The sequence below is a fragment of the Daphnia carinata genome, chromosome 6, assembly GCF_022539665.2.
Source record: "Daphnia carinata strain CSIRO-1 chromosome 6, CSIRO_AGI_Dcar_HiC_V3, whole genome shotgun sequence".
Taxonomy (NCBI): Eukaryota; Metazoa; Arthropoda; class Branchiopoda; order Diplostraca; family Daphniidae; genus Daphnia; species Daphnia carinata.
Window position 1 is genome coordinate 9,616,147 of NC_081336.1, and position 10,856 is coordinate 9,627,002.

The 10,856-nt window shown below is 39.0% G+C and overlaps 3 protein-coding genes and 2 long non-coding RNA genes across 5 annotated transcripts; 3 read left to right on the forward strand and 2 right to left on the reverse strand.

Annotated features, from left to right (window-relative positions):
* The first annotated feature begins 994 nt into the window (after positions 1 to 994).
* On the forward strand, positions 995 to 4,823 carry LOC130694138 (exportin-5-like). The gene is made up of 5 exons (XM_057517286.2): positions 995 to 1,363; positions 1,419 to 1,595; positions 1,659 to 2,018; positions 2,074 to 4,587; positions 4,643 to 4,823. The coding sequence occupies exons 1-5, from the start codon at positions 1,076 to 1,078 to the stop codon at positions 4,787 to 4,789; spliced, it is 3,486 nt and encodes a 1,161-aa protein (XP_057373269.1). The 5' UTR covers positions 995 to 1,075; the 3' UTR covers positions 4,790 to 4,823.
* On the reverse strand, positions 4,816 to 5,795 carry LOC130694140 (uncharacterized). Its single transcript, XM_057517287.2, has 2 exons — positions 5,634 to 5,795; positions 4,816 to 5,528 (listed from the first exon to the last, which is right to left on the reverse strand). The coding sequence occupies exon 2, from the start codon at positions 5,511 to 5,513 to the stop codon at positions 4,920 to 4,922; it is 594 nt and encodes a 197-aa protein (XP_057373270.1). The 5' UTR covers positions 5,514 to 5,528; positions 5,634 to 5,795; the 3' UTR covers positions 4,816 to 4,919.
* A 90-nt stretch (positions 5,796 to 5,885) lies between these two features.
* LOC130694142 (uncharacterized) lies at positions 5,886 to 6,412 on the forward strand. The gene is made up of 2 exons (XR_009001929.2): positions 5,886 to 5,961; positions 6,025 to 6,412. It is a non-coding gene; the product is annotated as an uncharacterized LOC130694142 (long non-coding RNA).
* On the reverse strand, positions 5,990 to 7,421 carry LOC130694141 (glycerol-3-phosphate phosphatase-like). The gene is made up of 5 exons (XM_057517288.2): positions 7,282 to 7,421; positions 7,062 to 7,222; positions 6,853 to 6,990; positions 6,439 to 6,791; positions 5,990 to 6,379 (listed from the first exon to the last, which is right to left on the reverse strand). The coding sequence occupies exons 1-5, from the start codon at positions 7,358 to 7,360 to the stop codon at positions 6,205 to 6,207; spliced, it is 906 nt and encodes a 301-aa protein (XP_057373271.1). The 5' UTR covers positions 7,361 to 7,421; the 3' UTR covers positions 5,990 to 6,204.
* A 416-nt stretch (positions 7,422 to 7,837) lies between these two features.
* Positions 7,838 to 10,504, forward strand: LOC130694163 (uncharacterized). The gene is made up of 10 exons (XR_009001943.1): positions 7,838 to 7,934; positions 8,258 to 8,323; positions 8,497 to 8,538; positions 8,709 to 8,776; positions 8,963 to 9,045; positions 9,265 to 9,328; positions 9,492 to 9,587; positions 9,744 to 9,849; positions 10,102 to 10,151; positions 10,321 to 10,504. It is a non-coding gene; the product is annotated as an uncharacterized LOC130694163 (long non-coding RNA).
* The last annotated feature ends 352 nt before the right edge of the window (positions 10,505 to 10,856 follow it).

Genomic DNA, 10,856 nt, shown 5'->3' on the forward strand with positions numbered 1-10,856 from the left:
TGTGAGCAATATGTTAGACATAAAACATTAAGGTCCTATTGCTTGCAAAATTTCCAATTAACTTTTATTTGTGTTTTCAAGGCTACAATAATTGCTGTCAACTCCGCCTCGTAATTAAAAAAAAAAGAAAATTTCTACCATTCGATCTCCTTTCGAGAGAAAATCATCCCAGCAAACTTGATACTTCCTCATGAAAGCCGTATTCTTGTCACTCTTTTTCCGGAGGTTCTTCTTTGAGTGAGTTTGGGGGAAACTGGTGAAAATATTGAGAGGAAAAGGTGAGAATCGCCCACTGTTTGTTTCATAGATTTATCATGTAGACCTCGTAATAATTATTCAATATTTCGTTAGTTATAATAAAACTGCTCTAGGTTTATTTTGATTTTCCGATAAATTGTCGTGGTAAGTATTAAATTCCGAGTGGTAAATTTCAAATTATTTAAGATCATGCGAGAAAGTTGCACGCCTATTTACCATGTCAAGATATGAGAGTGTATTCGACTTTCTTTATATATTTTTATTTTTACAGATTATTTGCGTATGGACAAGGACAAAGATCATTCTCCGGATTTGATCATTAGTAAAGTAGTAGTAGTGCGGTCTGTGTTAAGAGAGTTTAGTTGCCGTAAGTGAATTTGGAATACTGATACAGTTTAAAATGAAGGGATGTGGGGAAGAGCTGCTAACGATAGAAATTTAATAATAACTACCTTAAATTTAGTGTAACTATGAAGTTAGTTATAAAGAACTCCTCCAGCTGTTTGATTATGTTATGTGGTGCTTTGTTTTAATTATCTTTTTGGTCCTCTAACTTGCTGGAAACTGGAGAGGAACTGTTAAATAATTCGCTATAATGCCATCTATGTTGTAATGAAATAACTATTTGGTTTCGTTGCAGACGACATTAGCTAAATTCTTCTGTTTGAAAAGAGACATGTGGAATAGTGGTTTCTTGAAATTCTGAACATTTTCTCTTTTTCAAATCAAATGCGACAGCTTTAGCGTTTAAAGAATCTTTTGAAAAAAAAAACATTAGAGTTAATTAAAGTCGCAATATTTCAGTGAGAACTTAAAAATGGAAGGACAAGGGAGTCTTCCACCACAAATATCTGCTGAAGCTGAACAATTAATTCACGCAGTTGATGTTGCCTTATCCCCAGTAGTTTCAGCCGAAGAAAGAAACCAAGCCTACAATTTGTGTGAAAGATTCAAAGAAGAATCACCGTTGTGTGCGATCGTTGGCCTGCAGCTTGCTGGCTCAGCTAGAAGTCCAACTATAAGGCATTTTGGTCTGCAGCTAGTAGAGCACTGCATTAAATTCAGATGGAAAGATATGCATCCCCAAGAAAAGCTCTCGATTAAAGTATCACATTTTATTTGCTTCAAAAGAAAATTATTGACATACAAATTTGTAATAGGATTCTGTGTGGAAGCTTATGGGAAATGGCACTGACATGAGTGACCCTTCATACATTAAAGACGGCACTGCTAGATTGGTAGTGGAAATGGTAAAACGAGAATGGCCTCAGCAGTGGCCCAACTTCCTTCAAGAGCTCACCAACCTTTCTCAAAGTGGGAAAGAATACCAAACTGAGGTTCATAAATTCTTTTCTTAACTAACAAAACATTTTAAATCTAAAGTTTTCTTTTGCTTTCAGTTGGTGCTTTTAGTTTTACTTCGTTTAGCAGAAGATGTGGCCGTTTTTCAATCAGTAGATGCTGTTAGACGCAGAGATCTTCAACAGGGACTTACGGCAAATATGGCAGAGATTTTTGATTTTCTTTCCCGGCTATTGCGCGTTCAAGTGACCGCCTATCATGATCGGAAGTTGGCCGGATCTCCTGCTGCACAATTTTCATGCCGGCTTGCTCTGTCGGTTATTACCGTCTTTCAAAGTCACGTCGAATGGGTTTCAATCAACCACATTATGGCCCACGAAGGGCAACTGCTAGTCCTGCTGTGTACCCTGCTCTCCGACGAAAATTTTCGATTACCCGCAGCTGAATGTCTTCTCCAGGTAAAGGTGTGTTAATCAATTTAACATCTTAAATTAATAATTTTTCCTCTAACAGATTATAAGCCGTAAAGGTCCAGCCAAAGAGAGATCACCATTACTCGTTCTCTTTAATCAAGGAGCCATAGCTTCAATGCTTGAATCTGCACAGTTGGCTTCCGCGCAGCCTCTGACCGAAGTAAACTACAATTTCTTGAAACGCCTCACTGAAGTCCTAGTTGGAATGGGCACGCAATTGTGCAGTCTGTTCGGCAAAGAACCTGAAGTTACGAAACCAGATACGTTTGCCATGTATCTTCAAGCTGTTTTGGCACTGACCCGACATCAAAGTCTGAGCATTAATCAAACGGCTGCCACCTTGTGGGTTGCCCTCTTCAAACACGATCGTTTAAACACAGAACTGGAACTGCTGGCCGTTATCGAGGCCTGGATTGCAATTGCAGCTCGCAAGTTTGTGAAGACATCCGTTTGCGCTTATAACGCGATGGATTTTGATTCCGATGAAGAGTTCACCGCATTTCATCAGCGTCTACGGTCGGAATTGATTGACGCCGTACGCCTTGCTACTGCGTTAGCACCATCCGTGACCTTCTCCTACGCTCACCGATGGCTACTCAGCCAACTAGATAATCCTAATTCAATTCTAGCTGAATGGGAAGCTTTAGCCTTGTTTCTCGATTCCGTGGCCTGTAAGGCCAAAGAGGCACCAGCCGGGCCCCAACTACTAGAACGCTGTTTGAATTACCAATCCAGCGATCCTTCTATCCTCTCGGAATTGTTGTCCTGCATTTCAGCACTGTTCGTCTACGTCCAGCACGATTCCCAGCGATTACTTCAACCAGTTCTCAATCGCATATTTTCTTCAGTCCTTTTTAGCGGACCCGGTCAGTCTAAAGAAAACCGCACCAAGATAGTCCGCAATGTTCGCCGACACGCCTGTTCGCTCTTGGTGAAAATCAGTATGCAACATCCCGGTCTACTAGTTCAACAATTTCAATATCTTAAATCGAATATCGATCGACTCGGCAAAACCCAAGACGATTCTCAATTAAGTCGGATGGAAGTATTAACCTTGCAAGAAGCCCTACTCATCATATCAAATCAATTCACAGAATTTCAAATGAAATGCGATTTAATTGGCGAAATTATTCGACCAGCAGCGCAACAATGGACGGCCATGAGCCCAGCTTTTAATTCGGCTAAAGAATTTTTATCTTTCATTGGTCTGGACCGGCCACCATTGGAACCTTCAGTCGAAGATGTCCATGGTCGTAATCGATCAGAGCTGCTGGCCAGCACGTCGGTGTTCTTGGCTGTTTTGAAACGTTGTCGCACATCGATCGATCCATTGAAAGGTCATCCAGCTGCCCAGCACTTGGCCCCTCTGTTATTCGATACTTTCCGATTGGCTCGAGTTCTCCATCAACTTTGGGAGCCGGAAGCACAAGCTTTGCTATCTCCTGGCTATGCAAAAGCACACGATCTTCTAGAAAGCGAAATTATTAATATTTTAGCACAAGGAGGGATGTCACAGTCGGGCATGCCGGCCTGCATTTCACAACTGAATGGCAACGTGCAAAAACAGCAGAGTCCTCTGGAACGTGTTCAAAACTTCCTGGCTCAAATCCACAATAATGTGTTCGTCATGTTGGGATCATTCGGAGAGACTCTTGGCGATCAGTTTTATGCAACACCGGGATTAGCTGTGGCTGTGGCCGGCACCACGTGCGGCCATGGAATGGAATACATCCCAGATTGCAGATTGCGTACGGTCGTCAAAGTCTTTTGTCGACCTTTCATCATCTCTTGTCCAGCTCATCTTCATCAATCGGCCATCTTGCCTTTTCTCGCTCATTTCCTTCCGGCCATGTTGCAAAGATTGGCCGGCCGGTGGCAGCAAACGATGCAGCAACAGCGCGATGAGAATCAGGCCAACCTGCAAGAAATCCTCTGTGATGTGATTGTCCGTCTCGCAACTCGAGATTACATTGAACTATTGAAGAATGTAATTTTAACAATGACCACTCAATTTCAAGGAGAAGACAATGACGAAATGATGGATGCAGAAGGTTCATCTTCAGCTAGCCAAGTGGTTGCTAATGTCAGCGAGCTGGGCAAGACTGTCCTGTCCGAGCCGAATTTATGTGGCCATTTGCTTCAATTCTTATTGAGCGCCCTGTGGTGGCCAGATTCCGGCAATTCACTCAAAGCTTCCAATATCCTTGAATCGATTGTGAAATATTGGGCTGGTCTTATACCAAGGAATTCGGCACATTTTCCTTCAAGTGAAGTGGCCTGTCTGTGTCTTTCCCACCTGCTGAATGGCATCCAGCTTTTGGGACAGCATGACGCTAATCTCAGCTCGTTGATACATTTGGGCGTGCTCATGTACGATACTTTCTTGCCCATCTATCCGGCCGCCATGTCGGAATTGATGATGAGAAATGCTGGATGTAGTCGTGAAGATGCTGATCAATACCAGGACAAGGCTTCTTCGTTGGCCGGTGGACAGAAATTGAATCAGAAAATGGAACGATCGAAACGGGAACTCTTTCGCAAAATGACTAGCCAAGTAATGAAATTGATTTTATATTAAAGTTAAAATGTTTAAATTTTACTTTGTGTAGATTGTTGGGCAACATTTGGCCGATTTATTCCGTAAGCCGGTGCAACTTGCCAGCCTTCCGAAAATGGGTTCGCTTAAACCCCGTCCCAAACCGGATGCCATTGATTTGGCGGATGCTGGACTCGCCGATTTGTTTATACAGGAATGAATAAAACAAATACTTGTGAATGAAAATTTGATAATATTTGAATTGTATTTTTTTTATTAGGGATATTATAAGTGAATTGAGAAGGACAGACACGACTTATTGCTTTATACAGGATAGGTTCGATTAATTTTTATGTGTCGGTGTAGAGGCCGTCAATTAAGAAATCGACGCGCTTATATTGACGTCGTTCCCACACGTCTCTCAAGCGCCAGTATGTGACTGAAGCAAGAATGAGCACCATGGCTATGCCCAGAGACAGGCCAACAATGAGGGCTGTGTAGTCTGGTTGCGTTGAAACTTCGTCTTCAGTTTTTTGGGTTTCAGATGCAAGTGGTTTAGATTTAAATGTAGAATTTGAGTTGGTGGTGATGTTGGCATGTTCCGTAGGTGGTACTTCTGCTCCTTTTCTGGGTTTCACTGGCTCTTTAGTTAACCCTTTTCTGGGGACACTCTTTCGTTTTGTGCCGTCTCCCTGAGCGGGTTGATAAAAATGGTCTAAAGTGACATTCACTGGTGGTGTCCCACTTCCAATGAGATTCAGTGAAGTATCAATTTTCTGAAGTGGGGAATCTTCTTTTACGTAAGAAGCAGTTGTGTTTGAGGTTATCACTGCAACCGTTTGTTCCATCGAAGGGAGGATTGTAGATGAATGAGATGTTTCATTGACAGCTCCACTGACCACCACAACGTGCAGTAAGAACACGACCCCGATTCTTCGTTCCATTTTCCTGTGAGATTTCTACACCATTTGAACCATAATGTTTAGCCAACTGTGAAATCTTTCATTCCTCATGTCTCAAGTAATCAAGAAACTAATATTCGGGAAAAAAAAGATTTAAGTTACCAATAGCTAGAGAATTCGCAAGTCCATTTGATACGTCGCAATTACATCGGTTTGAGCTCTAGCTGACTCTGCAACACGGATAGTTGGAAGAACGTTTGATTAACAGGAAGAATTGACCGATCAAAGGTCTCTTAAATGTCAACTTTCTAATTTCCGCGATATTATTATCGCCATCTTCTCCTAGATGGACTCTAGGTACAACTCTTGCCAATAGATGGCAGTCATAAACAACAACAAATCACATTTTTGACAGCCGTTTGAGTGAACAGCTTTAGCAATGTCACAATCAAGTAAAGGTAGCCTTAAGGATTTTGATTGGAAGCTCAAGGTATTTTCCAAATAATGTGTACATTAAAAACATTGCTAAACAAATTTTATTTGTAACATACAGTTGGCACTGGAGAGCAACAAAGTCAGTGCACTTAACTCTCCAATCATCGAATTGACTCTACATACTGAAATTGATTCCATCTCGGTAGAAATGGACTACCACAGATTAAACAGTGTCATACACAAGATCAAGGAAGCTCTTTCAGAAGCTACCGATGAAGTCACAAATTGAATACCTATGTTATTGTTCCAGTAAATCTAATATGTCTCCTAAAACATCTGTATAAAAGTCTGGCATCAGAATGTGTTGTTCATTATGTTTGTACTGTTCAAGATGTTTCAAACTCGTAACACCCGATAAAACTAGAAGAGTTGTTAATTTACAGTTTTTCCCAAAACTTATATCTGTATTGCATCTGTGAAAAAAATCAAGCTTATTGGTGAGGTGTTTATTCAATTTCTGATTTATTTTTACCTATCTCCAATCATTAAAGTCCTCTGGGGGTCAATTTTGCACTGCTTTGCAATTGCCTCAAACATGGCAGTTGAGGGTTTGCCAAATATTTTGGGTGTTCTTTGTGATGCTGTTTCAACAGCTTTGACCATCACACCAGTTCCAGGAACTACTAAAGGAATTTCCATGGGGAATGTCTCATCAGCATTTGAAGCCAAGAAAAGACAATTTGGATCAGCTAAATAATTAGCTGCTTTAAGAATTTTGGGATAGCTCAGGTGCTCATCAAAGCCTATTACAACAGCACCAATTTCACTCTCCAGCTCAATTTGCCCGTTCACGTACGATGGCATGTCTGTTGCCATGGTATCTGGCTATGAAAATTAGAAGGACATAGAAGAGGAATAGTTTCTAAATTATAATATAAGTAGTTACACCAATTTGAGTGTGTTTGATTCCATGGTTTCTTAGCTCCTCGGCAAAGCCTTTACTTCCAATTAGGTATACAGTTTGTTGAAAGTTGATGAATTCAAGGTACGAAGCAACTAGGTATCCTGAAGTTGCAATTTCTTTCTGGAATCCACACATTCCAATTAGCCATTTATCACACTTAATAGAAATTGTATATGATATTTAATGTATACTTCATCTGCATTAAACCCCAACTTTGTCAGTTTTTCAAGATATTGAGCTCTCGTTTTGGTGCTGTTATTTGTTACATAGAAGATTTGTTTGCCATTGCCTTTCAAATAGTTTACTGTTTCAACTGCACGATATAAAACTTTACTTCCGGCCCACAGCACACCTGAATCAATAAGTCATACTTTAGTAAACATTTCTTATGTTAATTTCATTCTATATTACCGTCGCAGTCAAATAACACCGTGTCAAAGGAGTTCACAAACACTTTAGCTATATCTTTTGACAGTTTGACGGCAGCCATGTTTCGATTCGAGGGGGACAAACTTACAACTGGATAAATTACGTGAAAAGGAACACAGTAAGCTAAAATGCAGGAAATCGTTTATTGAACAGTTTTCGCCTTGGGAAGATAACACGAACCTTCCTTAACCATACACTAAGTTAAGGGTAAAAAGCTCTACCTAATATACATATATAAAGCCTTCCTTTTAACTATGTACAAAAAAAGTCACGTGTGTATCTTTAAAAATGTGATTCTAATGATATGACAACGAGTTAGATTTCGCGCCTTGATTGCTAACCTTGCCATCTACTTTATTTATTTAATTCAGATCAATAAATTTTTAGTAAAAGAGTTCTATTTGTTTGATTCTTCAGCTACATAATTTTTCTCGAATTAAACTTGGTCGGAAATAAACTTTATATTATTTAGAAACTATTTTGTAAAAAACAAAGTATGAATCGTGCAGTGTTGTATTTTCCGGAGAGGGAAACTATTCGTGGGTGGGGAACCGAATTGACGACGTGTGCTGAAAATGATGCTGGAATCACTTGATTATCTGCATTCATCAGCTCTACATCGTGTTTCATCCAAGGTAAAATAAGAATTTTGTTAACTTCTTTAGTAAATTTATCCTTTTTCAGTTAAAATTAGTTATAAATAGAAATGTAACATACTTTCCAAAGTTTTTTTGCTGGTATTTTGTTACTTCTTCAGTTCTTGTAGAATACGTTGTCATCTGCTAAGTGCTGGTAGTTGACGGATACGAATTCCACATATTTTTTCAAACAAAATAATTCCTTGGCATAATTTCTGTAAAAAACACATTCTATTCGATTGATTCTATATCCGAACGATAAGCAAAGAAAATATGCCCCAATTATGCTTTGCAAACTCTAATTTCTATCTGTTCTACAGGCATGGATGACAATGTAGAGATGCCGTATCCTTTGGCGTGCTTTGTCTCGTTGGTGACTACTACATGTACGTTGTTAATATATTTTAAAGTAATTTTGAATATGATGGAAAATTTATCCACTCTGAGGTACAATGATGTATCACTAAATTCATCCTTACCTACATTCTCTGAAGCCATTGCTAAGATATTAACATGTTCAATGGTGTTTTCAAAGATTAAATGGTTGTCTTTTTTGCAGGAAGATTGTCTGGAACAATGAGGCCACACTGTATGATGAAAGGTGTGTATTGAACGTTACATATTTACTAGATGTTTATGATGATTTGTTATCCCTGTCATACAAGATAATGGTGATAGTTTAACAATGGTAACTTTTAATTTCTGAAGTTACTTGTAGATGAAGATTTGAGGTTTTCTTTGCTTTGGTTTTGATTGATTTTTATTTTCCAGTTGCTGTTCTCTCGTGTGAGGTTGCATTGAACGACCTGGGGATTGCTGCTTGGGATGTTGGCACGGAGGTAGTTATACATCTTCATTTGATCATTTTACTGTTCTTTTTAGGATGAAAGCTTATTACGATGCATCCGTTATACGCGACGGCTCTGCAGCAAAAACATGAAATCACTTGCCCTCACTGAACTTACTTTTAGGAATTTTGTTACTCAGCGTTTAGTGCAGTTCTCTAATTGTTTTCTTTCTCGCAGGCTTAGCTGAGATCTCTTTGGCTGTTCGTCCATTTTAGTTGGATCCATATCGAACATTGCGTGAATGGCGTCATGTTATTTAGGTAAATATGTTTGTTTGATTTGCCTTGTTCCCAATCGCCACGCCTTCCTCCCTATTCAATGGGAAGAAAGGTGCCATATTCTTGAAAGGGATAAATTACATTGCCACGTAGGAAGCAACCGGGGTTATTTCTGCCTTAAGGTTGTGCCGTATATGGGGGCGACAGTTTTCCACTATTTTTCTCATTATCCTGTTAATGTTTTGGTGCTTTTCTTTACAGGATGGGATGCTTTCTTGTGCCCTCGAATTGTGTTCTACATTCGCGTGTTGTTGTGGCTGACTTGGTAATTATTTCAACTTGCTTCTTGTTTTGTTGTTTGAATGATTATTTTTATTACCGCTCCAGGCTGAAGGACAGTGTTGATTGGTTTTCTTAAATGACATCAATTGCCTTCTTTCGATGAATTATATTTTTTCTCAGCAATTGATTCCCTTGTTTATATTCAGAATTTGCTGTGGCGGTTTCATGTCGGCTTCACGTTGTCAATCTGATTATCACGTCGTAGGGTTGCATCGAGGGGGATGTATGGCTTCACATCTCAGGTATTATTTTTTTCTTTCTGATGCTTGTCTGTTCCAAATGATGGTACATCTTTCGGGTATGACATTTTTATGATTATCCCTTATTTCACTGATGGAACAGTTAAGCATCGTTTCTCTTTGTTATTCTTTAATTTAATGTCTTGTCCTTTTATGCAGATCCTTATTTGGTGTATTAATACTGCATCATGTCGTGAAATGGCGCTGACTCCGTTGTGTTGGGCTGTTGATGGTTAGCAGCTCTTCCTGGAACAATTCGTTTCTGGTAATTACGGTCTTCCACCTTTTATCAATATTCTACTAGTAGTAACACTGCTTCCCCGGTGGGGTGGCATGTTTCGCCATCTCTTTACCTTATTTGGGTTTTGAGGACATCTGTTACTGTCGTGATGAGTTGCTTATTGGTCCGTGTTTATGATCAAATGATTTTAACTATACAGTAAGCTCTGATGAATTTTGTTTTTTGTATCGAGAATTTGTGCGGACTGTGGAACTTCAATTTCTTTTCTATTGGCAGGGTCTTTGTTTTGTGGCTGCAATTTCCGGTCGGCGTGTGGCATTCTTCAGGTATGTCTTTTCCACTACGCTACTTTTACGTAATATGTAAAGGATGAAAAATATAAACATCAGAGCATTGGGATATGAATTACAGTGATTATTGTTATTTCTGAATAGTTTAAAGTTGCTGCTTTGTTTCTTTCTTGAGGCAATGTCTAATTCAGAATCATTAATTCAGAACATCGACAACACTGACCTTGGAGTACTGACATCTGTCACCGTCTTCTGGAGAACTTCCTGCAGAAAGCAATTACCTGGTCATAACTGCGCATATTCGAATCTCGTTCGCTTTAATAATTATATTATTTACAATTATTTAATAATTATATGTATTTAATTTTTCAATACAAAACTTAAGTGAATTCTCAAATCAAATTTTATTCCTAATATGAAATTTATCCATCGCCATCTAGGTACTAGTGTTAGGAATAAAAGCGGTAAAATGAGCTCAGCTTACTACTTGTCTCAATTTCAGTTGTCGGGCACATTGGGCTGCAACAATTAAGAGTTCATATCAAATGTGTAAAGTGCAACTTTAAGCAGTGAATTTTGACTAATTACTTCTGAACAATCTGAAAACTGGGATCATGTAAATGGTGTGGCAGCATTATGCCACACAATTTACATGATAGGTTTTAAGAAATAAAAAATAGGAAAGTAGTAGTTTTAAATAACGAGACTTTTTTTAGAGATACAGTCTTATTTTTTACGATT

Bases quoted from the DNA above. Each gene is read 5' to 3' on its own strand.
- LOC130694138 (XM_057517286.2), top strand. From the start codon at position 1,076: ATGGAAGGACAAGGGAGTCTTCCACCACAAATATCTGCTGAAGCTGAA. The intron at 1,364-1,418 runs GTATCACATTTT...AATTTGTAATAG, and splicing joins AAGAAAAGCTCTCGATTAAA to GATTCTGTGTGGAAGCTTAT. The intron at 2,019-2,073 runs GTAAAGGTGTGT...TTCCTCTAACAG, and splicing joins CAGCTGAATGTCTTCTCCAG to ATTATAAGCCGTAAAGGTCC.
- LOC130694141 (XM_057517288.2), bottom strand. From the start codon at position 7,360: ATGGCTGCCGTCAAACTGTCAAAAGATATAGCTAAAGTGTTTGTGAAC. The intron at 6,991-7,061 runs GTATACATTAAA...TGTGGATTCCAG, and splicing joins TGGGGTTTAATGCAGATGAA to AAAGAAATTGCAACTTCAGG. The intron at 6,792-6,852 runs GTAACTACTTAT...TAATTTTCATAG, and splicing joins TCAAACACACTCAAATTGGT to CCAGATACCATGGCAACAGA.
- LOC130694140 (XM_057517287.2), bottom strand. From the start codon at position 5,513: ATGGAACGAAGAATCGGGGTCGTGTTCTTACTGCACGTTGTGGTGGTC.